This window comes from Neocloeon triangulifer, unplaced genomic scaffold, assembly GCF_031216515.1.
Source record: "Neocloeon triangulifer isolate White Clay Creek 2 clone unplaced genomic scaffold, ASM3121651v1 ptg000022l, whole genome shotgun sequence".
Classification (NCBI taxonomy): Eukaryota; Metazoa; Arthropoda; class Insecta; order Ephemeroptera; family Baetidae; genus Neocloeon; species Neocloeon triangulifer.
Genome location: NW_026775562.1, coordinates 4288533 through 4313592, shown reverse-complemented (window position 1 = coordinate 4313592; position 25060 = coordinate 4288533). Strand labels below are relative to the sequence as shown.

Here is a 25060-nt window from a genome sequence, read left to right as displayed (position 1 = left end):
GTCTGGGCAGTTAATAAATTTTGGCAATATTTACATTACTGTGAGTCAATTGAAATCCAAACTGATCACTCTGCAATTTATCACATCTATAATAATCCGGACCCACCAGGTCGGTTGCGCAGGTGGTGTATGAAAATCTCGCCTTTAAACGCGACAATCACGTACCGGCGTGGCAAGGACAACGCATTGGCTGACGCGCTGTCTCGAAACCCTTGCGTTTCAAAGGAAGAAGATCAGCTGTTGGATACAGTAAACGAAGAAATGATTCCCATTGATGAACCGTTGGAGAACAAGGTGAAGTTTGACACGACGACAATGTCACCAGTGATGCACAAATGCTTTAAGTGCACCCATCCAGACAGCATCCAATCAACCCAAGCATTCAATGTGAAAACTGGAAAACAAAAAGGAATTAGAAATAAAATCCAAAAGAAGTTAAATAAAGTTGATACAAGTTTAGGGTTGAAAAATGACAAGTCTGAACCAACCAAAAGGAAGGCAAATCCATGCAAGTGCAACACTTGCACGACGTGTAAATTTCGTAAACACAAAAAGTGGAGAAAAAAGCAGTTTCTCTCTAAGCTGGTCAAGCCTTCCAAGGCTGAGTTAAGGAGATTTTTACATTCCTACTTTGTGCAGCTAAACAGCTTCGGAGATTTTCCAACCACGTTGGACGAGTGGTTTCAAGAGCAGGAAAAAGACCCAGTACTGCAACACATAAAAAGCAAAATTTTAGCACATAAATCAACAAAATATTCCTTGGAAAATAATATTGTTTACCTCAAATCAGGTGACAAAAAGTTGATTGTGGTGCCGGAACATATGAGGAAAATAGTTTTGCAGGCATATCATGACCACCCTTTGTCCGCACATTATGGCCATAAGAAAACTTGGCAGAAGATTTCACAACAATTTACCTGGCGAAACATGAGAAAAGATATTAAAGAATATGTACAAGGCTGTATTAAGTGTGCTACAGTGAAGCAACGTTCACACAAAAAGTACGGACTATATTCAGCAAATCCTGAATTGAAAATGAACCGAACTTTACATGTTGACCTCATCGGAAAATTGCCGAGAACAAGCAGAGGAAATTGCTACATTTTTGTTATCTTAGATACTTACACCAAGTGGTGTGAGGCGTTTCCAATTCGTACAGCAACAAGTGTAGTAATAGTGGATAGGCTCATAGACTTCGTTTCAAGAAACGGATGGTATCGAAGAATCGTTTCGGATCAAGGCCCACAATTTGTAGCTAAACTTTGGTCGGCGACCTGTAAAAAATTGGGCATTAAAGCAAAATTGAACATTCCTTACAGACCACAAAGCAACTTTTCAGAAAGGGTTAACAAAGAAATAAAGCAAAAAATTAAACTTTTCTGTGAAGATCATGCAAAATGGGATGAAAAGTTGCAAATGTTTATGGCAGCTATCAGAGCTACTCCGAATGACTCGACAGGATTTTCACCCAATGCTCTCCATTTGGGCAGAGAAACAATTTCACCATTTGAAATAGAAGATAATTTGGAAGAACAAACACCAATTACAAATCAATCCGTAAAAAGAATTTTGGAAAATGCAAAACAAGTGTATATTTCGGCAAAGAAAAATTTGCAGGATGCAAAACAAAAACGGTCCAAACAGTATAACAAACACCGGATTCATCATACCTTCCAGGTGGGTGATCTGGTGTTGAGAGAAATTCACCCTCTTTCAAAAGGGGCTCAGAAATTTGCAGCTGGATTGGCACCGAAAAGAGATTCGACAGTCTATAAGATTAAAAAACAATTAGGCCCAAATGCTTTCCTGATCGTAAACTTGGACGGAACAAAGAAACATACTGTCAATGCGGATCAGCTGGAAAAGTATATGGGACAGCCAAAGTGGGCTACTCAATAATAAAATATTTTTACTCGCGGTGTCGCGGAAAAAACAAAAATAAACACACGTGTAGCCGAAAGAATAATACTTGCTTTCTGCTTTGGTGAATGCAGCGGCCATCTAGCGGCGAAAAATAGAACTTTCAAAATGAGCTCAGCCAATAAGAGAAGAGAAACCGCGTGACGTCACAATTCACAAAGCAAGGCAGCACCAGCTCTTCAAAAAGCATCGAAAACAAACAGAAGCACATTTGGCTACCACAAATTGTCAACCTAGTTCGATATCCATTGAGGAATTTAGCCAGAGTGTCAAGGACTATCATAAAAGGTAAAAGAATCTTAATTTATCTAGGTCATCCTAAGGATTAAACGCAAAAATTGTTAAAGAAAAAGCAGATGATTAGCTCAGTAAAAGAATTTTGTTCCTAACAATGTGCACCAAATTAAGAAAAAGAGCATGGTGAATTAATTGTCTGGAGTTTTGCTTTGGGACTTTTGATGGAGAATAATACTTGTCAAAGATCCTGTATTTAAAGAGAAAAAAAATGAATTCTGAGAAAATAATGCATTTTTTTAATTGCAGATGCCGAAACAAGGCCGAGGGAAAAGAAGGTCTTCCAGCATGATGGAGCATATCTTTGGCTCTTGCCAGTTTGGCACGACAACGATCCATCTTGGGACGAACCCTTCAACGTCTCGGACAGGCGCTTCAACCTCAGGCCCACGGTCATGGCCGAACAATGATCAGAGGCGAGCGACTCTGTTCGTCAATCTAAAAGTGGCCCTCGAAGACTGCGAGAAAGAAGTTATTCTACAGCACCTGAGCAGCAGTGGCCTCAGGACTCTTTCCAACAAGTTGTACCGCGCCAAGGAGGATGCTGGTACTCAGCAGGAAGTACTAGAGGAAACGTCGTCGATTCTCCTCAGCCAGATCACAGCCAAATTGAAAAACACGTCAATTTCACCAAAGATTAAAGAAAACCTTGGAAAGGCTAGGGATGTGCTCAAAAAGATGAAACGAGACTTCTACGAACAAGTTGAAAGTCGCAGAGTGTTACAAAAGGTCGGTGGAGACGACAACGAAGATGAAAAGGACGACGAGAAGGACGACGAGGAGTCCTAAGAACAGTCGTAACTCAAGTGCGGCTGGTCAAGCAAGCACAACTGCTGCTATGTCAAAATGAAGACAGTTTTTTTACCCTCAAATAAGAATTATTTTTTTTTGAAGTCTGAAAACAAAATGAAAGCAAAAATAAAAGTTATTTGTGTTCGTCACATTTCAGAATAGAGAGCAATATACACTTGACCGGAGAGGATCTTTAATTTTAATATTTATTTTAATTTCAGTGTTTTTAATAATGATAAAAATTTGAAAATAATTTTATACAGGGTCCAATTTTGGCCGGAACATTTGGCACCGTCATCAGAGACAGGCAACTGCAGCGAGTTGGCATTGTTCACGAGTTGTTCGGCCTACTCATGTGTCTGGTGATCGGATTTGTATTTGGGCTGGTCATCGCCTCCATAGTTGATCATTGGCCCGACGATCCGAATGCGTCCTGGCCCACCGAGGAAATGAAAGCAAGGTCCGATTTTTTTATTTAATTAATTCAAATTAAATTATAATTTATATATAAATTCCAGAGGGTTGCTGCGGTCTTTGTGGGTTGGGGTGCTGATTGCCCTGCCCTCTGGAGCTGGGGTGGCCCTTTCGGTGCTCGGAGGCAACGCAGGGTCGCTGGTCGGAGTGGCCATTTCGGCCTCTTTGCTGCCCCCCGCCGTCAATGCCGTAGGTTTTATTTAAAACTAATATTTAATCAAATTGTCCAAATTCTCCAGTTAATTTTATTTTAATTCGCCTTTGATAAAAAAATTAGATTTTTATTGAAAATGATTTTAATAAAATTTCAATTATTTAAATAACAAATTTAGGGTTTGCTGTGGGCTTTGGCCGTTGTTGAGTTGACAAAAGACCCAAATCACCCCCAAGCCATCATGCTCCAGGACAAAGACAATGCAACCGCCTGGGCCATCGATTCTGCAACCGAGTCTCCGAAGATCGATCACCTTTACTCGGACCACAAACCTGCAGAATTAGCGGCCCTGGGAGCCATAAGCTTATGTCTCACTCTGCTGAACATTCTCTGCATTTTTATTGCTGGAATTATTGTTCTAAAAGTAGGCTTTAATATTAAATTAATAATTTTAACTACATTTTCGGTAATTAGATCAAAGAAGTGGCGCCGAAGACGTCTCGTGACGACCTGGACGTTTTCTGGAGACACGATATTAAGTTTGTGAGAGATTACAACAGGACTATGCATGGAGAGGAGGGCAAAAATTTAGGCAAACAGTGAGTTAATTAATAAAAATAATTAATTGGAAATAAAAATAACACGTTAAACATTTCCACAGACTTATAGAGGAGCTCGCTGGAATGTCTTCGGAAAAAATAAACGCTGTTGTAAATGAGGCGACCAGAGACAGCAGTTTTCTGGACAGAATACGAAGATTGAGTTTCATGAACGGCCACAATGATGTAAGTTTTAAAAAATTATAAAAAATATTGGAAACAATTCAAAATCAATTTATAATAAAATTTAACTCTAACTGAGGAATTGGGCCACTTTTAAGTTATAATGGAAAACTTTTTTAAATTAATTAAAAAAAATTACAAATTTTCTAGATGACGTACAGCGGAACGCCAGGTCGAAACGAGAGCACCTGGTCTCCGAATTCAGCGGGCGCTCTTGAAGAGCGGCCCAACATCCGCGACCTGGAGGACTTGTACGCCACCCTGACCGGACAAAGACCTCGTTCATACGTCCCACTGCCAATGCCAACCACTGGAGCTGCCATGAGGAGAAGGTCCTTTTCTGCAGTGCCCCGTCGCACCTCGGTCACCGTCATGGCCCCTTCAAAACGCCGAGACTCCGTCAGCAGACCAAACTCGAGGGTTCCCAATGTTGGACTCGCCACCATCACTGAAACCAACTCTCCAGGTAAAAATAAAAAAAAAAAAACAATTGATTTTTAATTTATTACCTGAAAAATTAAATTAAATTGACTTGAAGAATGGATTAAAATAAATTTGTTTGTCTAAAAATGAAGAAAAAAATTCCAAATAATTTTTATTTCATTTTAAAAAAATTATTGTAATTTGCTTGAAAGTTAATTCATTTTTAATTTCAGCTGGAACTCCGGTAGCAAAACACGGATTCCGTCGCCCAAGTTCGAGTCCCACCCAGAAGCCCAGCAAAGAGAAAATGCGATTCGTGGTGACCCCGGCTGCTGACGACTCGCTGCCCAACACCCCCGTGCAAGAGAGAAAGACAAGCCAAGGTCCCATTTTGCGGAAGGGTGATTACCAATCGCCTGGAAGTGGGAACAGTAGTGCTACTCAGCAGAAAAAGTTCTCTCTGGGATGAATACGGAGCTCTAGAGGACTTCAAAAGTGCCAGATAATCTCTCTAAAATGCCTTTATTTAAAATGTATTTTCACGGAATTGTAAGTGCGTTATATTGGTGCTCAAATTATTTAACGCTCTCTTGATGGAGAGATAAAAAGGTGATGGCGGAGTTTTTACTTAATGATAAAATTATACAAATATTTAGCTATTTATTATGATATATATTTTGTTGAGTATTACGATTTATTTTCCATGAGGCTACTATGTTTTAATTTTTAAGAGAGAATTTTTATTTAGTGCTATGACAACTGCGTACAAGCCTCCAACAAGAATTCTACTTAAAATTAATAAAAATTGAAGAAATTAAACGATTTACTATTAATACACAACATGTTGTTAATCAGATTTTACAAGGATAAAAATAAATCTTGTTTATTTTTTGTATTTATTTTTTTCGTTCAGAACATCATTCATATTTTCCTAATCATTATTTCTATTTAGTGTCAGGCTACGGAGGAAACAATAATATTGCCTAAAAACGGAAAATTCAAGTATTTTTCGCGGAGGCGGAGACGCGAAGGACTAAATACTGCATAGACAAAAAATTCAGAACAAAAAATTGGAGGTGGCTGAGACAAGGACTGAATATTCCTTTAGATGGAAATTAAAAATAAAAAATGTAGGGACGGTGGCACGAATGACTTATAATTTTGCCTTTAGGCTGACAATTATATAAATTATTTAAGGTTACATTTTTACAAGAGATGACTGAAATTTTTATTCAAAATTGGCAATTGCATATAAAACTTTTTACAAATTCATTTTAATAGTTATTGTTATTTCCTTTCAATTTCAATAATTCCATGGAGGAAAATCTGACTTCAATATCAATTCACCCCTCACCATGAATCATCCAATCTTGAGTCGTGAAATTCTACAGCATAAATTTTTGAATTATGGATATTAGAAGCTGGAATAAATGTTAATTTCTACGTAGCAATTGCCGGCTATTAGGGTAGAGCCGAGTAACAAGCGTTTTATTAATTGGCATAAAACTTTTGTGTCCATGCATAGATTTTATACCACAGAATAGGAGTTTATTCATTTCATGGCAAACTTGTAAATAAATTTTGAATTTCTTTAATTCTTATTCCTATCTTTCTTTGACCCAATTGTAAAAAGGGTGGATTACGTCTGAGTGCCCTTTTTCTAATAATATCGCACCATATAAGCCATTAAAAAAAGAGTGGGTGGGTCCGAATATGAGAGAATTGATTCGCAAAGCGATTCTCGAGAAGTGATTCTTGAGAAGTGATTCTCGACTATGGTTTACTTCGAAAAAAGTAAAGGGTGGGTCCGAATATCAGAGAAACGATTCTGGAGAAACGTTTCTCGAGAAATGATTCTAGAGAAACGTTTCTCGAGAAAAGATTCTCGCGCAAGGATTCTCCAGGATCGTTTCTACCTTTAAAATTCAACTAAAGAATCGTTCCTTGAGAATCTTTGCGCGAGAATCTTTTCTCGAGAATCGTTTCTCGAGAATCGTTTCTCCAGAAGCGTTTCTAGAATCGTTTCTCTGATATTCGGACCCACCCAAAGTTTGGCGTGCAGTTTGAATAAAATATTTAATTTTTAAACGTTTCAGGGTGAAATCGGGAAAGGATGAGGTGTAATTGGCAGTGAAAAAGTTACCATTTTGATTTTTACATATGTTGTTGGGGTTGTTGAAAGGTAGCTTCTCCTAAATTTTCAGCTTAAAATATGGAGCGCTTTTCCGGGAAATTGGATTTTTCCAAAAACAGAAAATATTAAATATCTTTGCTACTAATGAGAATAAATGAATGCTCTTTTCACCACCAGACGTATCTTTTTACGCCCGACAACTTTGCTGTTGATAATTTTTGTGTAGGTCAAAGGTCAAGGTCACTAATTAGCAAATTTCAATTTCAAACGCAATTTTCGCAAAGAAGCACACCTTGGATTTTTTTCGTGATATACAAAAAAATGTAGCCCAAAGTCTGTAGAACAAAATACTTGATTTCCAGATTGGTAACTTTTCCTGTTTATTTGATATTTTTAATTGAATATTAAAAAACAGTGAAAAATCGCTTTTCCGCAAACGAAATTAATTTTCAAACAGCGATAACTCTTTTTCTGCTAGAGATACGCAAAAACATGCAAGAACAAAAAGTGTTTCTTATGACCTAACCTATCGGACCATGTATCGATCATGTAGGTCAAGTCACTTAAGGTCATTGACCTCAGTGACCTGTGACCTTCAAAAACGATTTTGCATAAAAATGGAAAATTTTCAGAACGGGCACACTCTTTTTTATTATTTAATTTACTAATACTTTGCAAAATCGTTTTTGAAGGTCACAGGTCACTGAGGTCAATGACCTTAAGTGACTTGACCTACATGATCGATACATGGTTCGATAGGTTAGGTCATAAGAAACACTTTTTGTTCTTGCATGTTTTTGCGTATCTCTAGCAGAAAAAGAGTTATCGCTGTTTGAAAATTAATTTCGTTTGCGGAAAAGCGATTTTTCACTGTTTTTTAATATTCAATTAAAAATATCAAATAAACAGGAAAAGTTACCAATCTGGAAATCAAGTATTTTGTTCTACAGACTTTGGGCTACATTTTTTTGTATATCACGAAAAAAATCCAAGGTGTGCTTCTTTGCGAAAATTGCGTTTGAAATTGAAATTTGCTAATTAGTGACCTTGACCTTTGACCTACACAAAAATTATCAACAGCAAAGTTGTCGGGCGTAAAAAGTTACGTCTGGTGGTGAAAAGGGCATTCATTTATTCTCATTAGTAGCAAAGATATTTAATATTTTCTGTTTTTGGAAAAATCCAATTTCCCGGAAAAGCGCTCCATATTTTAAGCTGAAAATTTAGGAGAAGCTACCTTTCAACAACCCCAACAACATATGTAAAAATCAAAATGGTAACTTTTTCACTGCCAATTACACCTCATCCTTTCCCGATTTCACCCTTCAAACAATTATTTGTCACTCTAGGTGATTTGTTTAATCAAAATGCACGCCTAACATTACTTTTTTCGAAGTTAATCCCTTCTCAAGAATCGCTTCTCGAGAATCGCTTCGCGAATCAATTCTCTCATATTCGGACCCTGTCAATTATAATAATAATCGGATCTTTCCCTGGTCAAAAGTGGAGTAAACGGCCAGAGTGGCGCGCTTGGAAGGGGTGGCGGTCGTAGTTGGGGTCAGAGGCCGGCAGTTGGCGCCAGCAGGCAACTCCACGAAGTGCTGCTGCTGCTTTTCCCCGCCTGGCCGGCCGAGCGAGCGAGAGAGCGAGCAAAAGTCATGCGGGTCATTCGGTGAGACCGATTCGGCGGACGACTCGTCGGACACACGGCTGTCTCTGCTGCCGAAACGCCGACAGAGAGATTGTCGACAAGCAACGAGTGTCACTTCTTGTCACTTCTTGCGTCGAGGCCGGCGCAGGAGGCGCAGCCGTCGTTGCCGTGCTCGCGGCGTGACCTTGCGTGTCCTTGACCAGCGCGCAGGATGACCCGAGCGGCGGCGGCCTGAGCAGACAGTCCGTCGGCCCCCGTCAAAGGTGAGTCGCGTCCCGCCGCCTCGCGCCATCGACTACTTCAGGTAAAACCGAGTAATTAATAACCGGTTGAATTATTCTTCCCGCCGCTTTTTGCACTTGTAATTTTCCCTCCCGCAACCCTTTGTTTCTTTACTCGCGAATTTTCATTCACTGTGTGTGCGTGAATGTGTCGTCAGTCACGTAGGACGCGCAGTCGATTCTACAATCCACCCCATCGGACTTTATTCGCGGCTGAAATTATAACAATTTCCGCCGTGTGCTTCCTTGCACTTCTGCGGTTTGTTGTTATTTTCAAAAAAATTCACGTCCTGCCCTTATCAGATCTGTGAAATATTCCGGAAGTTTCCCGATTAATTCGTGACGCAATCACTCGAAAAGGTTTGGCTAATATATTTTTTTTGAGAAAATATTAATTAATTTCCTAGTGCATAAATCAATCTTATTACATAATTTTGTCTAACTAAAGGAATCTGAAATATTTTGCAATAATTAAATTAAATTTTTTCAATTTAGGGCATTTTATACAGATTTAAAATCAAAATAATTAAATCGATTGCACATTAAAACATTAATTATAAATTAAAATTTATATTACTGATGAGGATTTAATTTTCTGTTTCTCTTTTGTCGATTTAAATTTTGTTTTCGAATTGATTTTAAATGAATTTTAGCAAAACTTTTTATTTTTATAAAAATAAAATCTTAAATCTTTGTCATTTTATTATGAAATTTTAATTTATAGAAACTTAAATATTTAATTTATTTTTATTTTTTTTCTATAAAAATCTAAATTTTGAGCTTTTTTAAACTGTTTTTTTTTTAGCTTTGAGCATTCAAAATTATTGTTTTATTTTTCACTCCTCAGTTGAATCATTACTTTTTTTTTAAATTTGAATTGAAAATTTTAGATTTTAAAATAAATTTTTGCTTTCACAGTTTCAAATTCAAGACGTGCAAATTGGAAACGTAAATATTGTAGTGAAAACTATTTTTTTTCTTCCATTTTTTCAATTCTAACTAAACATCCGGCCGTCGTTATTGTTGTGGCAGGTCAGTTTCGCGTGCATTTTCATTGTACTTTTGAGCTTGGTAATATTTTTATTTACACAAGAAGTGAAGGAATTGGTTGGCCGCGGGGGCTAAACGGTCTTTTCTGGATATATCTGGAATCGAAGCAGCCAGAGGGGAGCGGGTCGGCCTTTCCACCCCCTGTGCTTCACGCATTCCTTCAAATCGCCGTGATCAGCGTTCGGAATCGACCGTTTCTTTTTTCATATAAAAGAAGAAAAAAAATCCTTCCTAAATGACAGAATCATTCTCACACGAAAACTGGAGAAAGTTTGAATGTATTTTTTTTTTATGACCAGAAATGATTTAAAAATTAACAAATCTTTCGTCAGCTACAAAATAATTTAATTGGGATATATTTGTTTCTTTTATTGTTTAAATTTAATTATTAAAAAAAAATACGTTGAAAAGAATGGGAAATTGATATTTCAATGATTTATTTAAAATTCACCCTTTAAAGTGTTTTTTTTCCAATTCGCTTCTCTTTTCATTCAAAATCTACATAATTAAATCAACTTTGAAACCATCCCAAATTTAAAATGGGAAACTGTAAAAAAAAAAAATAATAAAAATCACGCTAAATAAATCAATTGGTGTTTTTTTTAAGAACTTTTTGCTAAAATTCTTCACAGATGGAGACAGAATTTAATTGCAATTTTTCTAAAACTCCTTTATTTAAACATTTTTTCCATTGAAAATAAATTTTTAAATCTAAAATAGAACACAAATTATTAAATTTTTTTAGAACAATTCATGAAATTAAATTTAGTATTTACTGAATCCTCAACGAGATTTTAACCGACCAAGCGGCCTTATTTCTTTATTTTTTTTTTGCCTAAATTTAATTAAATTGATTGCCTTCTGGCCGATGACGAAATCGTCGATAGATTGTCGTTTTGCTAGTCGCGTGCGGAGCGAGCGAATGAATGGGAAAGGGGGATGCGCTTGGCGAAATGTGACGTCACGAGAGTGAGGTGCAAAATAATTGTGCGTGCAGTTTGCTGCTTTTTATTCGCTCACCTGTCCCCACTCGGAACAAATCTCGCCGCCGTTTCTCTCAGCCGTGTGCATTTCGCGTGTAGTGGCATAGCTAGTGTGTGGTTTAGATTAAGCTTTAGTCGCATTTTAGGTGAGTCAAAAATTTTCGATCCAAATTGTTTTTGTGATTTGCTTTTTGAAATATTGCGTCGTATGAAATTTTGCATTCAAATGTTCTGGAAATTAACTGATGATAAAAGTTTACGGAAGTCACAGGGATTAATTATATTATTGATTCGTCATTTTGTCTACCAACATAAAAAAATTAATTTAATTCATTCATCCCATTGAGATAAAAAGTGTTAATCAAGATACATTTGAATTAAGCTGCTTTTAAATGAAAACAGTTAATTTAAAAGTGGCTAAAACTAAAGAGTTAATTCTTTTATGAAATGAAATGTGCACTTGTCATGCAATTTAAAGACATAAAATCACCAAAATCTAACCAAAAAAACGTATGAAATTTTTGGCAAGGTTCTTGAATCTGCAGAAAAATGAGCAAAAGTTGATCTTAATTGATTTTTGGCTTAATTTATTCATGTGATTTTTATTTTTATATCACCACCTAAAAATTTGGGAAAAGAATTTTTTAAATTTTATTTATTATCAAATCCCATCTACAATAATTATAGTCAAATCTGACCAAAACGTCCAACAAGAATACGTTTTTAACGCGATTCTGGACCAAAAATAATTAAAAATGTAGAAATTGTATCTTAATTTTTATTTTTTTAATGAATTAAATTACAAAAATTCATTGGGAACATTTTTTGTAAGATTTCTGGTGCCGGTTTTTCCAACAATTCAATTATTCCCTTCACAATTGATTATTTTTCTATCTAAACAAAAAAGAAAATATTTAAAAATTGTCTTATATATTTTTTAGTGTGGAAGAAATTTGATGTCTTCTTACATCATCTTTTATTTTCATTTTTTCAAAGCCAAAGGGTTTTCCGATGTTAATTAACAAAATTGACATAATTGCAGGAGCAAAATAATAATTGTCTCAACAACTCAGATTGGTTCAAAAGCAATAAACTCTGTGTTATTTTTGCGCCTAGTTCCTTTTCTTATCCCGAGGCGTTAACCCTGACATCCGCAAGGCAATATCGATTATCCCACAAAACGTTGCTCTCTACACAGGGCGAGACTTTTAACCCCGACTTATCATCCATAAAATCCTAATGGTATATTTAATTTGTATTTTTTTTTTTCAATATTTTTTCATACCGACGAGTTTCCTTTAGATTGACTTGTTACGGAAAAAAACCGAGTCGGCGAGTTGATGTGGAGCATGTTTACGAAATGCTCGCACGTATACAGAGCTAATGGATTAAAGAAGAGAAATTCTAATTGCGTCAGACGGACTTTTGACTCGCACATGTGACGAGAGCGAACTTTTTTCGGCTTCAAATCGAATCAAAGAGCATCACGCGGGAGATTTGGCACCGCTTTTGAACATACGAAATTATAAAAATAGTTTTGGCATCGCCATTGCTTTGTTGTTTCTAGAAGTTGACAAGAAAAAAAGAGCAGCACATGACCGAGTATAAAAGTTTCAGAGTCCCGTGATTTTGAAATTTATTCAAAACTCAGCTTTATTTTCTGTAATGTGGAGCGCGGTCTACTTTCTACGTAGCTTCGTCCAAAAATGGAACAGCTGCGGCACTTCTAATGTGCAGTTGAGATTGTTGGATTTTTATATTTGCCTTTAAAGAAAATAAAAAATTGAATTATTTGATTTTTTTATTAATTTTTTTTTTATTTGGAAAAATTGTTGATATAAATATTTGAAAACTATTGTAATCTTTAATTAATTATTATTTTGAATTGTATTTAATATTGACAAATTTAATAAAATTGTATAGTTAAATTTTTCTTTTACAAATAAAAATAATAATTTAAAGTAAATATTATTGTGGACATTTTTTAGCACTTAATTTTTATTATCTTTCAACAGAAAGCTTATGAGAATAATTTTAATTTTTAGTAACAAATATGATCAAATTTAATGGTTCTTAATTTTATGGCTAATTTTAAGAGTAAAAGTTCTTCTTTGAGAATTTATTATCAAGCATACATTGAAGCTGTTAAAATTTAAAACTTAATGCCGGAAACGTTTAAAAAATATCATACAAACAAGAATTTGATGACCATTTATAAAATTAATCATTATTTTTGTTGCTTATGTAAAAAAAATCAATATCGCTTTGAAACCAAAGAAGTTCAAAATCACTAAAATTTTATTGCAAACTTAAAAACGACAATTGTGGAGTTAATTAAAATTTTCTCAATGAAATTTGTCGTCTTCGTCGTTCGCCAAACCCTTTCCATTATTATTCAAGCTCTTTTGGCGCAGGGCCAAAGGTTATTTTGTGTGTCAGTAGCATCGGCAAAGATCAATTCATGATCGATTTAATTTAAATCCGACCCAGATAATTATCAAATTTTGAATATTATTAATAGTTAAAATTATTAGAGGCTTCCACAAAACGATAATAATTAAAATCTTTTTATTGTTCAAAATCGAATATTTCAAATCACTTATAAAATAATTATGAAAAGAAATTAAGCAAACTTTTAAAAAATCTTTTAATGTTTAATCATCGAAAAATTAGCAAAAATGTTAAAAATTTCTAAATCAGTATTTTGTAAATGTTGAAATGAAAAAGTATTTTGTATGCAATTCCCCGGAGATTTACCGTTTTAGAGTCAGCGGTTGCTGCAAATGTCGCGTGCAATCCAAATTTACTGCGGCTTTCAGGCCCGTTCGTCCCAAATTACCCTCGACGCCCTTTTCGCTCCACGTGCAGAGTCTGCCGGGAAATGTAATTTTTTTCCTCTTTGCGCACGTGCGTGTTTTTTTCGCGCAGAACAAAAGGTGGCCACTCAATTAGAGTAGAAAACCCAGCGAGCACGGCGGCGAGAGTCAGGGTTAGCAAATAAAGAAAGACAATTAAATCCTGCATGCGTCTTTTGTAATTGAATACTCGTCTCGGAAACTTTGATTTTGCCACCGCGGCTCGGGTTGCGCCGTGCAAAGTGGTCTTCGCTAAATATAAACGGCAATTCATTGTTCGCAAACAAGAAGAAGTGCGGATTGATATGGGAAAGAAAACCGCAATTGCACAGAGAAACCGAATGCCGCGCTTCAAGCGATATTTTTGCTGCTTTATTCGCGAGGAAGACGAGCGTAAGTCACTTCTGAGCAGTTCAAAGCTATAAAAATTCAAATATTGTTCAAAACGCCGTAGAAAAAAATGTATTAAATTATAAATTTGAATTATATTTATTACATTAATAATTGAAATATTTAATTTAAAAGAAATTCAAAGTAAAATTTGAAGCTAAAAACCGGTTAAATAATTTCATAATTAAATTAAAAACAAACAAACTGACTTTACACCTTATTAAAGGGGATAGAATTTTGCAGAAAATAAAATTTGCCTAGTTGAGATCCTCATAGATCTTTGTGAAACATTTGAAACGTCTTTTAAAAAATTATTTTCAGACAAAAATTGACTGAGTTATTAACTTTCAAAATCTACTGAACGGCAGCCATCTTTGGAAAACTTTGGAATTTAATATCTCAATCAAATTAGGTCGAAAATCGATTTTCTAATGTATTAATACATTTAATCCTTTCAAAAGAATATCAACTGTGAAGAAAATGTTTCAATTTCTTTATATAATGTTAAAAAATTAAATAAAATTAGTGTTTGTTCATACAATTTTTTTTAATTAACAGTTTGCAAATGACGCAATTTTTCCAAAACAAATCACAGATTCAATTTTTTTTCCAATCACCAAATTTGCATTTAATCCAAATGCAAATTCAATATATTATTTTTCATTCTAAACACAAACTCACACCAACAGGAGTAGTGGGGACCATTTTTTGTGAACAGGAAAGACACAAACGCGCTTTAAACATGTTGAGCATGTAAGTATTTTTTTTTTTTTTTTCATGGAAGCCGAAACCGCACACCGGGAATAACTGGCAATTCACATTTCTTTCCGCAGATACAAAACAAAGGAGAGCCCGTCGTACATACACTTGTGAGTGGCAAACGCAATTCTGCACCCAATTGAATCCTCGTTGACTCTCGAATTACAGCCAATCTAAGATAATCAAACGAATCTCGCAATTAATTATGTGTAATTTCTTCAACAGATTGCAGCCTTGAAAAATTTATTCAACTATTTCACAAGGACCAAAATCAACAAACATTTTTATTTAGAAATATCTTTAAAATAAAATTTTTTAAAAATATTAAACTTTTAATGTATATTTTTAATAACAAAATTCTACAGCTTTCAATAGAACCAAAATGGGCGATTTTTTTTAATATTTTTTATATTTTATAAAATTTTTTCCAAAATTTGTACAAAAACAAATTTAATAAATCGTTGGGAGTTTTATTTGAAAATTATTAATTAATAGGTCTGAAGAGCTAAAACCTTTAATTTCTAAATCATTTTGATAATTGATTTTAAAGTTCCATTTTAATCTTTTAAATGAACTGGAGCAAAATTTAAAAGTTCCAAACACCCTTTTTCTGAAAATGTTAAAAAATTATCCCTATCCATAAAAATTTTAAACATATAAGAAGAATATTTTACAAATTCCGTAGTTTTTTCCTTTCCTACCAAAAAAGCCAGACTTTTTCGATTTCCTTTTACAATTCGTGACAATTCCCTGAATTTTTCGATTACAATTGATTAATTAGAGCTAATTTTGATTTTTTTTTTGTCTGGCAGAATGGCCGCGGAGCGGTGCGGCCTTGGCTCCCTGCTGCCGACAGGGTGCAGGGGCCGCGCCGAGACGTTCGCCCGCCGCCTCTCGAACCGCCTCCGCTCCCTCGGTCACGGCAGCGGCCAGTACGAGGAGGACGCGGATGGCGCGGCCGCGCCCGGTCTTCAGGCCACCGACTCGCCCGAGTTCTGGCAAATGCGACGCACCGGCAGCAAAGAGGCCCTCGTCGTCTCGCCGCCCGACTCCAACAACACCGACAGGTTCTACGACTTTGACGTCGTCGACCAACATTCTGGAGCTTCTAGTCCCACCAATGAGGTCAGCTATTATGTGTTAAAATAATTGTTAAATTATACAATTTTTAAATAATAACGAATAAAAAATAAACCAAGGGAAAAATAATGCCAGTTGGAAAACAATTTTAATAATCTTGTAATTTTTTTTATAAATTATTATTATTAAAACAGTTTAAATCATCCATTTTGCCTTTTTTCAGCTAAACTTGTCAATTAAAAAAAAAAAAACAAGAACTATTTTTAATTTAGTTACTTAAAATTTAAAATTAATTTTTAATTGCAATACATTTATTTATTTATTTGTTAAATTATTAAATAATAAAATTTAAAAATTGATAGATTTATTAATTGTAAAATAGAAATAAGTTTATTTATAATTTTATACAACCATAAAAAATACTATGTATATAAATATTAATAATTAATTTATTAATCCTGCCCATTTTTACCGAAATCGCTTTTTATTTCTTAAATAACTGAAATCAATTATAATTTGATGGTATTGAGATATTTAAAATCATCTTTAATAAAAAAAAAAATGAATTATTCAAATTTATATTTGAAGTAAATATTGTGACATAAACTCAATCAAAAGTAACAAAGAATTGTTATAATAATTCTCGTCCTGTGTTGATTTTTTTTTAAATTTTTATTTTTAATAACAATCAACCCTATCTGTCCGTTTTTCCGCAGGAGGAAATAATCAATGAGTCTGACGGACTAACGACTGAATGCGAGTCAGGATGCGTGCTGGCGTCGCCGACGCAGGCGGACGACGCCGACAGCGAAGAAGACGAGACCTCGGTGTACTTTGAGCCGGCGTGGGGCGAAGTGCTGGCGGACGCGTTCGCCAGTTTGGTGCCGCCGGAAAAGAGACACCAGGAGGTGCTGGTCGGCAGCAGCAAAAAAAGGCAGCCCAAAGAGGAAAAAGAAGCAGAGGAGCAAGAGGCGCCGCTGGACGGCGACATTGCGGAAAGTGCTATCAACGGAAGCAGGGTGGGCTGTGCTGCCGAGGAAGAGGACAAAGAGGAGGACGAAGAGTGCAGATTGCTTGTGAGCCCCGAATGCAATCACGTGCAAGAAGCTGAGCAGGTAATTTTAAAATATATTTGTTCAAAAATGACTGAAATGATTAAGAAACTTTCAATTCATTCGATGTTCTTTTGTTATAAAGAAATAGCAGTTTTTATCATTTTATTTTTTAATAATAATTAAGAAATTAAACAGAAATTTTAATAACTGTTAAAAAATTTGTTAAAAAAAATTATTGCGATGCATTTCAATTGTTTTTAAATATTATCTGTAAAAAAATATTCAAATTTCTTTCTAATTTTTTAAATTTTAAATTATTTATAAATAGTTTTAAAATTTATTTTATAAAAATGGTAAATTTATTGCAATGCATTTCAATTGCTTTTAAAAATAATCTTTTAAATTAAAAATAAAATGGAATACATTATTACAAAAATTCATTGATTTAAATCTTTTTAAAGGAGCTTGAAAATAAATCAAATATTAAATTCAATTACAATATGTAAAGAAAAAAATTGGAATAAAAATAACTTTTTTTAATGCAATTTTTGATAAAAATTTGAATAGAATTTCGTAAGGATATTCTTTTTATTCAACTTAAAATTTAACTTTTCTTCTCTTTAGAACACACCGGAAGAGGGCGAGCTACTAACATCACCTGCCAGTCCAGAAAACCACCACGAAATCTCTGCTGAAGAGCGGGAAATCTTAGAGGAAAAACTGGTGAGAAAACTGGAAGTGATGACCAACAAGAAAGCGGTGGAGAGTCTGTTGCACGAAGAGACCCTAGTGGGCGATTCTTTCAACAGCCCGAAGGTGGTGCTGTCCAGAGCCGAGACCCCCGAAGAGTTGGACAAGGAGTGCACCATTCCCCACGCCTGCCACGACGACACCCTCAACACACCGGACGAGCCCCCCAGACGAGTGCAGCGCTCCTCCAGTTTGAAAACTGGCAAAACCCCTCCCGGTACTCCCGGACGCAAGAAAATCGTCCGGTTCGCGGACGTGCTCGGACTCGACCTGGCCGACGTGCGGACCTTCATGGACGAAATCCCGAAAGTGCCGAGCTGCGCCTACTGGGACCTCCACGACCCCTCCCTCAGCGCCAGACGCGAGGAAGAAGCGCCCAAGGCACCTGAAAAATGTCTCTTCCCAATGTTCCAGCAACCGAGCGGGTGTCCGGATTTCCTGGACAGACTCCGGAGTCAGCGGGTGTGCTTGGAGAACGCCTGTGTTGGCGACACGATGAGCATCACCGGCACCGTCCGGGTGCTCAACATCGAGTTCCACAAGTCCGTCCACGTCCGGTACACCCTGGACAACTGGGACAACTTCGCAGACCTGCAGGCGTCCTATGTGGCTGGATCGTCGGACGGATTTTCGGACAAGTTCTCGTTCATTTTGTACGCCAACACGCTGGACATCGGACAGCGAATCGAGTTCGCCGTGCGGTATACGACGTGCGGGGACGTCCACTGGGACAACAACAACGGCGCCAACTACGCCTTCCAGTGTCTCACGCCGGTCAACACGGACAGCAGCGACTATCTCAGGTCGAACCTCGAAGTGCTGGAGACGCCGCCGCCCCCCGAGGACAGCGGTTGGGCCTCCTTCTACTGATCATTCAAATAAATGTCTCATCATAAAATTTTTGACACCACTCGAATTTGGCTGTCCGGCCTTTGAGGGGCCGGAACATGCTTAAATATACGAACTGAAACGAGGACAAAGGTCACTGCCGATCAAAATGATTAAAAATTACCAGGCAGTGTTGGAAAAAAATGTTCAGATTTGTTAATTAGTTGATTTCAACAGAGCTGTGCTGTGTGTTGAAATTCCTCGAAAAATTTCCCAAAAGCTATCATTGAGTGTTTTAAGGAGCAGCTCAAAGTCTGATTGGATTATTCGCAAAATGTTTTAATGCAATTTGTGTGATACGGTTTTTCTCATCGAGTGCGTGGGCAAAAATGTTGTCGCCACAAAATAGCCGATTTGGTTTTGGCTAAGGTCATGCGCTCGTGATTCTGAGCTGGATCATAGCCAATGAGAGAATTTAGATTGCGGGACCCAGTTCCTAATTGTTTCGTTGACCTTGTTCAGTGCAATATGTTGCTTTTCAAATGGAGAAAATTACACAAAATCAAAATATATATTTCCGTTTAGGATTTTTATCAACGCATTATGTATAACTTATAAAAAATGCAATACACTGCGCGTTTAGGTATTAACATGTCAATGTTCATAATTTTGTAAATGTCTACCCTTTTAAGTGCTTGCGGAAAATTGGATTTGTAAAATATTCGGCGGCAAAAAAGCATGAAAAATATCAATCACAATGATTGGCTGGAAATAATGAAAATTTGTTTGAATTATCTATTAAATTTTAGTGCCACACTGGTAGGACTGATTAAACTCTAAATATCAAACCGCCATAGCGAAAGAAAGTGAACACAAAAGTAATATAAATTGTAATATTTTTATCTGCTACAGAAGGAAAAGCAATGCAGAATATTGTGTATTTTCAAAAATATGATAATTGCTCCCACCAAATAATTTTATCATCTCATACCTCTTTTACAATCAATCCTGTTCAAGTGGTTTTTTTTTTTTGAAACTTGTAATCTCTCTCGTCTCTTTCCTTATTTACAAAGAAACGTTTACTCGTTGTGAAAATAATTTAGTCGAATCAATCAGTGCCATTTTCAGCTCTCTGAGCCCGTGTAAAATTTTATTCAGAGTCGAAACTCAGTGCAATTCACTAATAATTTTGGAATACTTGTTGTAAAAACAAAAAGGTTTTCAACCAAAAAACAGGTTTATTCGCAGGGAAATCTACGCCAAGTTGCACAAAAATGTATAAAAGCAGAACTTGTACCACCGTGTTCTGTTCCATTGTATTACTTCTATACGTCTGTTGAGAAATAAACAATTTAAAAGTTAATCCATAATTTTGATTTCAATTGAAATCTCCCTAAAAATGAAACAAATTTGGTACTTTTTAAAATACAGAATTCAGACAATTTATTCAAAAGAAAATAATTAATAATATTCGTAAGATACATATTTTTGCATCACTAATGATTCCTTCTCAAGAAAAGTAATTGCCAAAAGAGGAACTGACAAAATCATTTAAAATGGTAATCAAACATCCTGGAACTTCTTCTACAAGCTGAATTCAAAAAAATAATCCATCAAAGCCGACCAACACTTTACACTGCCTGTAAATTTGACAGTTCAGCTATTTAGGAATTAAAATAATGAAAGAGGATCTTGATTGCAAGACAAGTAGTACCATGCACTTCAAACTTACACATTAAGTTACTGTAATAATCTGGCTAACTGCTGTACTGACATTGATAATTAATTCTTTTTTGTCGTTTTATAATCGCTGCATTGGCGACCCGACCTGTAGGGCCAATTTGACAGGATAGCCTAAATTTTCGCAATCAACTTAAAAGATAAATGATTTTCAAATGGCGCCGGCAAATCGAGTACAACAAACGCTGCCACAGATTAAAAAGTAATGGCTAAATTACTTTGCGGATTATGTCAGAGGGGATTTAGTCGAGGAAGTGGTTCTTCAAGTACTTCATCATTCCGAATGTGCGGAAACGCTTCACACCTGCGACAATGACGACAAGTAATTAATTAAGTCTTTTTTTTTAATTGAAAAAATATCTCACCAAAAACAGCGAGAAGCTCATCATTGCAGATGGCAAACTGCTTATTCTTCGGGTCCTGTTCAAAATAAAAATTTAAGTAATTTCAAAAAAATATTGTGATGTTTTTTACATAGAGATTCTTTTCTTTGATGATACTCCACATTTTACGGACGACCTCGTGACGGGCCATCTTTTCAGTTCCCATGACTGCGGCCAGTTCAGGAGAAAGGGTGTAAGCCCTGGTGTATCCACCACCACCACCAGTTTTCTTGGCAGCCTTTACAAATTAAATAAGTTAATTTTTGTTTATTGATTTACTTATTTGACTTACGGGTCCAGATTTCTTGTTGGCACTGGCGGCAGCCCGCCTGCTCTTGTTCCAGTCTTCGTCACTGCCATCGTCGCTGTCGCTGCCCTTCTTCTTGCCCTTGGCTTTGGGCTTCTTGCCACCCTTGGCCTTCTTGCCAGGACTGTATTCCTCGTCGCTGGCGTTGTCGTCCGAGGCCTCCTCGCTCTCCTCGTCCGAGCTGGCCTTCTTGGCGCGTTTCGGAGGAGGTTTCTTGGCGGCCGTGCGCTTCTCTTTGCGCTCTTCCTGCTCACTTTCCTCCTCACTCTCCTCCTAAAGTTACACAAATGTTATTATATTTTAATTTAAATTCCATTCGTCTAAAAACTGAAGTGGTTAATTTTTTATTAAATTTACCAAGTTGAATAAATTTGGTTTGATATTCTTTTTTAATAATGAAAAATAACTATTTAACTAAATCAGAATTTTTTTCTGTAAATTCAATTTGCTTATTTTGAACTTGTTTCAAAAGGGTAGTGGAATCAAATCTAGATTTCATCCTGTTTGCAAATTCCCACCTGTTCCTCGCTTTCGTCCTCCTCATCGCTCTTTGACCTCTTCTTGCCGCCCTCCTTCTTTCCCTCCTGTTTCTTCTCCAAACATTCCATGACGAGCTCGTCGATTTCCTTGCGACGCTCGGACAAATCGCAGTCCAGCTTTTCCTCGATCTGCTGCCTCACTTTCTTGGCCGAGGTGGTCGCCAGATCAGCATCCTTCAGGATGGCTAAAAATTAGACAAAATTGTAAATTAATAAAAATGATTAAATGATATGCAAATTAATCAAAATTTCCGCAGAATAAAAAAATCTTTTTTTTTCAAAACCAAAGCGCCGACTTTTTTTAGTCTCCAAAACTATTAATACATAATTTTCTCTATCTAGAATAATATTTTCCTGTGAATCATGGAAAATTCCGTCATTTAAATTCTCAATGAAGAAAAAATTGTTTCGCTTGAAATTAAATTTTTTTTCAACCTTACTATAAATTTAAATTTAGAGGACATTCCAATGCAAACATAAGAAACATTTTTTGATGTATTGACCTTCGTATTGGCCTCATTTCTACGAGTGCAGCCAACTTTTCAAAGTTAAATTTTCCTAAATTTGATGATATCTTAACAATTCCGTTTTTTATGGCATACATTTAAATTTTCAATCAAACAATTTTTTTTTCATTATTTTATATTTCCCATAAATTTCACAAGTCTATTGATTTCTTCTAAATCAATCAAGTCAGAAAAAAAGAAAGTATTTTTTTTAATTGAAATTAAAATTTATTTTAATATTTTTATAAAAGTTGTTTTTCACTTTGCTCATGAATGATTTAACAAAGGCAAACAAAAACATGAAATTAGTTTCATAAAAATCAAATCAAAATCAATCCAAATTTTCCAAAATATTTATAAAAAAAAAAAAAATGAAAAAAATGCCATAATTATTAAAAATAAAATTCAAATATTTTTTTTGAATTTGAAATTATATCCATTTTTTTTTTTATTTTTCATATTAAATCTATATTTAAAGAATAATTTACAAATTAAAAAAAAAAATCTTAATGTTCGAGAAGTGGCGCGACTGGATCTTTCCGATCCGAGCTATTTAATTCAGTCGCAACTTAAGGTCACTGGCAAAAGCCGAAAATCGATATGACACGTCTGAAAATTCGTTCGGGTCGGTCGTGCCCTCCATGGCCGACGACTTGCGGCCGAATTCGGCGTTCGGCGACGGCGCCGAAGTCGGCTTCGGGCCGAAGCGGAGAATCTGCGAAGGTGCGCGCGACTTGCAATGCGTGTTTTAACATGGTCGCTAGCCTCTCTATACAGGCTCGTCCGTCTGAATAACGTCGATCGGCGCCCGAAAAGCGCCGAATTCGGCCGTCGGGGGCGGGCACGGCCCGCCGACGCCGGCCATCTCGGCTGCTGATTTTGGGCCCGATTTTTCGGCGCCGGCCGTTTGCCGACTTGACGATCGAATTCGGGGACATGTCTGATGGGCAGGCGGCCGGCGCAAATGGCAAAGCGTCTCCTGCTCTGCTGTGGCCATTACGGGACGAAATTTACCAAGTCCCCCACCTCGGCTCAAGAGTGAAAACCGCTTTTTTCCCATGGCGAGTGCCGCATTTTGCGGCGCCGATCGACGCCGCCGCCTTTTGCCGACCCATTTCGACGAAATTCGGCCGATCGGCCGACGCCTGGAAGCGAGCACAGCTATTTACCGGCAATTTCCTTGCGGAGAGCGTCTTTCGTGATGTCTGCCATCTTGAACGTATTTGAATGAATCGAGTACCGACCAGTGACGCCGCCGTCGCATTGGCAGCACTGACGCCGACAGCCAATCACAACGCGGGATTCCCGTTTGAACGGAAAAGGCGCCATTGCAACGTGCAAAAGACGTTGCAGGACCAATGCTTGTTGCTTTTTTTATGATGCAGACACAGCAGCTGTGTAAAATCCTCCAGCTGCATAGCTTGGTATGCGATGAATGCTCACGTGTGATCCAGATTCTGACAGCATCGCCATGAAATTGTTCAAATAAAGTACAAGAATTTTTAGTTTTGGGCTATTGTAAATGATTGGAAATTATTTTTGTTTCTTATTTTTTAAGAAATTGATCACGCCAAGAATTTCTTTAGGGAGATTGGCGATAATTCTAAAATGAATTTGAAAATTTTCAACAAAATTTTTTTATGAGATGTTGACAAAATTTGAAGTCAGGCTTCCTCGTAAAAATTTATTCAAAAACAAAACGGCACTACCAGTTTTGTTCACGTTCTGCGATTCTTTTTCATTACTTCATTAGCAAGAAAATTTAAAAAAAAAAAATCAAATTTTAATTTGAATAATGTTAGATTTAAGATTTTTTTTATTCTGGTTTTTGCAGTTTTTGTTGATTTTTAATTTTTTTTTCTTGCTCATGAAATAGGATCGCAGACCGTCTCTGAAACTGGTAGAGCCATTTTGCTTTTGAATAAAAACGAATTTTTACGACGAGGAGGAAAGACCGAAATCTTCACTTCAATTTCTTCAAACAAAGTTGATAAAATTGTTTTTTTATTTTTGTAATTGGGTCATTTTGACGTCAGAAATTTAAACAAATTTCTTGCTAGTGGTGGTGCCGTTTTGCAAACAATTCCTCTCTTTCCAAATAACTATTTTCAACAATTAATGTTAACAATGTCATTTGAAATTTTGAACAAATAAACAACAATAATAAAAAATTCAAACTGCTAAAATTGAAGAGATTTCCGCGGAAGTAGAAATTTCATTTTAAATATCCAAAGTATTTAATAAACTATAAACTCTATTTAAAAACTTGCTGCTGAAAAGTTTCTTTAATAATTTTTTACTTGCGTAAAAACTTAGAAATATATTTCATTAAAACTTCTGCGCTGTAAATATTTTTGAAATAAACAAACTTTTATTTTTCAGTTACTTTTTTCAAATTAATATTTTATTCTTACTTCACATTGATTTCAATCATAAAACAGAAGCAACAGGCTGAAAACACTGAAAAAAATCAGTTATTGTCAACAAACTTCATCTCTGCAGCTTTTGTGCATTTAAGCTGCAAATAAAACAAAATGTATTTCAAAATATTTCATTCAAATGTGCCAACTCTGTCAAAGAGTCTTAATCCTTACAGTTTTTGCTTTTAATTTGTTTTAATTTGCCAACATTGATCAATTTTAATACATTTGACATTTAGATTTTCCTTTCTTGTAACAATTTACAACAGCATATTTTTTTATTTGCCTTCCAGTAGCATTTCCTTTACTAACATTCAACGATATGGAATGAGTACATAGTTTCCATCAACAATCCCCCGATTCATTTTATTCTCAGCCGCCTGGGCATCTTCTGAGTATTTAATGGCAAATACAAGAGAAGTTAAAAATCAGGGAAAAATATCTTTTTGGAGAAAAGCGTTTGTGCAGATATACATGTAAATATGTAAGGAAGACGATTTTCTGTGTGCA

At 36.0% G+C, this 25060-nt stretch overlaps 4 protein-coding genes and 1 long non-coding RNA gene across 7 annotated transcripts in view; 4 read left to right on the top strand and 1 right to left on the bottom strand.

Annotated features, from left to right (window-relative positions):
- The window catches only part of LOC132204399 (uncharacterized), a 29486-nt gene extending 23752 nt beyond the window's left edge, over positions 1 to 5734 (top strand). The window contains exons 8-14 of the mRNA XM_059632890.1: positions 3270 to 3466; positions 3525 to 3669; positions 3813 to 4058; positions 4109 to 4233; positions 4296 to 4419; positions 4567 to 4882; positions 5073 to 5734. Of these exons, the coding sequence (XP_059488873.1) occupies positions 3270 to 3466; positions 3525 to 3669; positions 3813 to 4058; positions 4109 to 4233; positions 4296 to 4419; positions 4567 to 4882; positions 5073 to 5308 (1389 nt within the window). The 3' untranslated portion in view covers positions 5309 to 5734. The remainder of the gene's footprint in view (positions 1 to 3269; positions 3467 to 3524; positions 3670 to 3812; positions 4059 to 4108; positions 4234 to 4295; positions 4420 to 4566; positions 4883 to 5072) is intronic.
- LOC132204400 (uncharacterized) lies at positions 2054 to 3335 on the top strand. Its single transcript, XM_059632891.1, has 2 exons — positions 2054 to 2208; positions 2464 to 3335. The coding sequence occupies exon 2, from the start codon at positions 2464 to 2466 to the stop codon at positions 3001 to 3003; it is 540 nt and encodes a 179-aa protein (XP_059488874.1). The 5' UTR covers positions 2054 to 2208; the 3' UTR covers positions 3004 to 3335.
- A 2841-nt stretch (positions 5735 to 8575) lies between the features above and the next one.
- On the top strand, positions 8576 to 19702 carry LOC132204180 (glycogen-binding subunit 76A). 3 transcript variants are annotated; one of them, XM_059632515.1, is made up of 4 exons: positions 8576 to 8887; positions 15755 to 16067; positions 16739 to 17137; positions 17702 to 19702. In XM_059632515.1, the coding sequence occupies exons 2-4, from the start codon at positions 15756 to 15758 to the stop codon at positions 18695 to 18697; spliced, it is 1707 nt and encodes a 568-aa protein (XP_059488498.1). In that variant the 5' UTR covers positions 8576 to 8887; position 15755; the 3' UTR covers positions 18698 to 19702. The 3 variants fall into 3 exon arrangements, with proteins under 3 accessions (XP_059488498.1, XP_059488497.1, XP_059488496.1); XM_059632514.1 differs by having other exon boundaries at positions 8576 to 8928; XM_059632513.1 differs by lacking the exon at positions 8576 to 8887 and adding an exon at positions 9037 to 9164.
- Positions 10634 to 15442, top strand: LOC132204182 (uncharacterized). Its single transcript, XR_009442512.1, has 3 exons — positions 10634 to 11084; positions 14873 to 14936; positions 15017 to 15442. It is a non-coding gene; the product is annotated as an uncharacterized LOC132204182 (long non-coding RNA).
- A 362-nt stretch (positions 19703 to 20064) lies between the features above and the next one.
- Positions 20065 to 23423, bottom strand: LOC132204181 (uncharacterized). Its single transcript, XM_059632517.1, has 6 exons — positions 23300 to 23423; positions 21604 to 21809; positions 21071 to 21358; positions 20870 to 21016; positions 20761 to 20815; positions 20065 to 20699 (listed from the first exon to the last, which is right to left on the bottom strand). Exons 1-6 carry the CDS (start codon positions 23340 to 23342, stop codon positions 20638 to 20640), a joined length of 801 nt encoding a protein of 266 aa, XP_059488500.1. The 5' UTR covers positions 23343 to 23423; the 3' UTR covers positions 20065 to 20637.
- Positions 23424 to 25060: the final 1637 nt, after the last annotated feature.

Excerpts from the sequence above, each read along its gene's own strand:
- LOC132204400 (XM_059632891.1), top strand. The coding sequence starts at position 2,464 with ATGCCGAAACAAGGCCGAGGGAAAAGAAGGTCTTCCAGCATGATGGAG.
- LOC132204181 (XM_059632517.1), bottom strand. The coding sequence starts at position 23,342 with ATGGCAGACATCACGAAAGACGCTCTCCGCAAGGAAATTGCCG. Across the intron at positions 21,359-21,603 it reads AGGACGAAAGCGAGGAACAG|GAGGAGAGTGAGGAGGAAAG; the intron begins GTGGGAATTTGC and ends GTGTAACTTTAG. Across the intron at positions 20,700-20,760 it reads TGAGCTTCTCGCTGTTTTTG|GTGTGAAGCGTTTCCGCACA; the intron begins GTGAGATATTTT and ends TCATTGTCGCAG.
- LOC132204180 (XM_059632513.1), top strand. The coding sequence starts at position 9,052 with ATGTGTCGTCAGTCACGTAGGACGCGCAGTCGATTCTACAATCCACCC. Across the intron at positions 9,165-15,754 it reads TGCTTCCTTGCACTTCTGCG|AATGGCCGCGGAGCGGTGCG; the intron begins GTTTGTTGTTAT and ends TTTGTCTGGCAG. Across the intron at positions 16,068-16,738 it reads CTTCTAGTCCCACCAATGAG|GAGGAAATAATCAATGAGTC; the intron begins GTCAGCTATTAT and ends GTTTTTCCGCAG.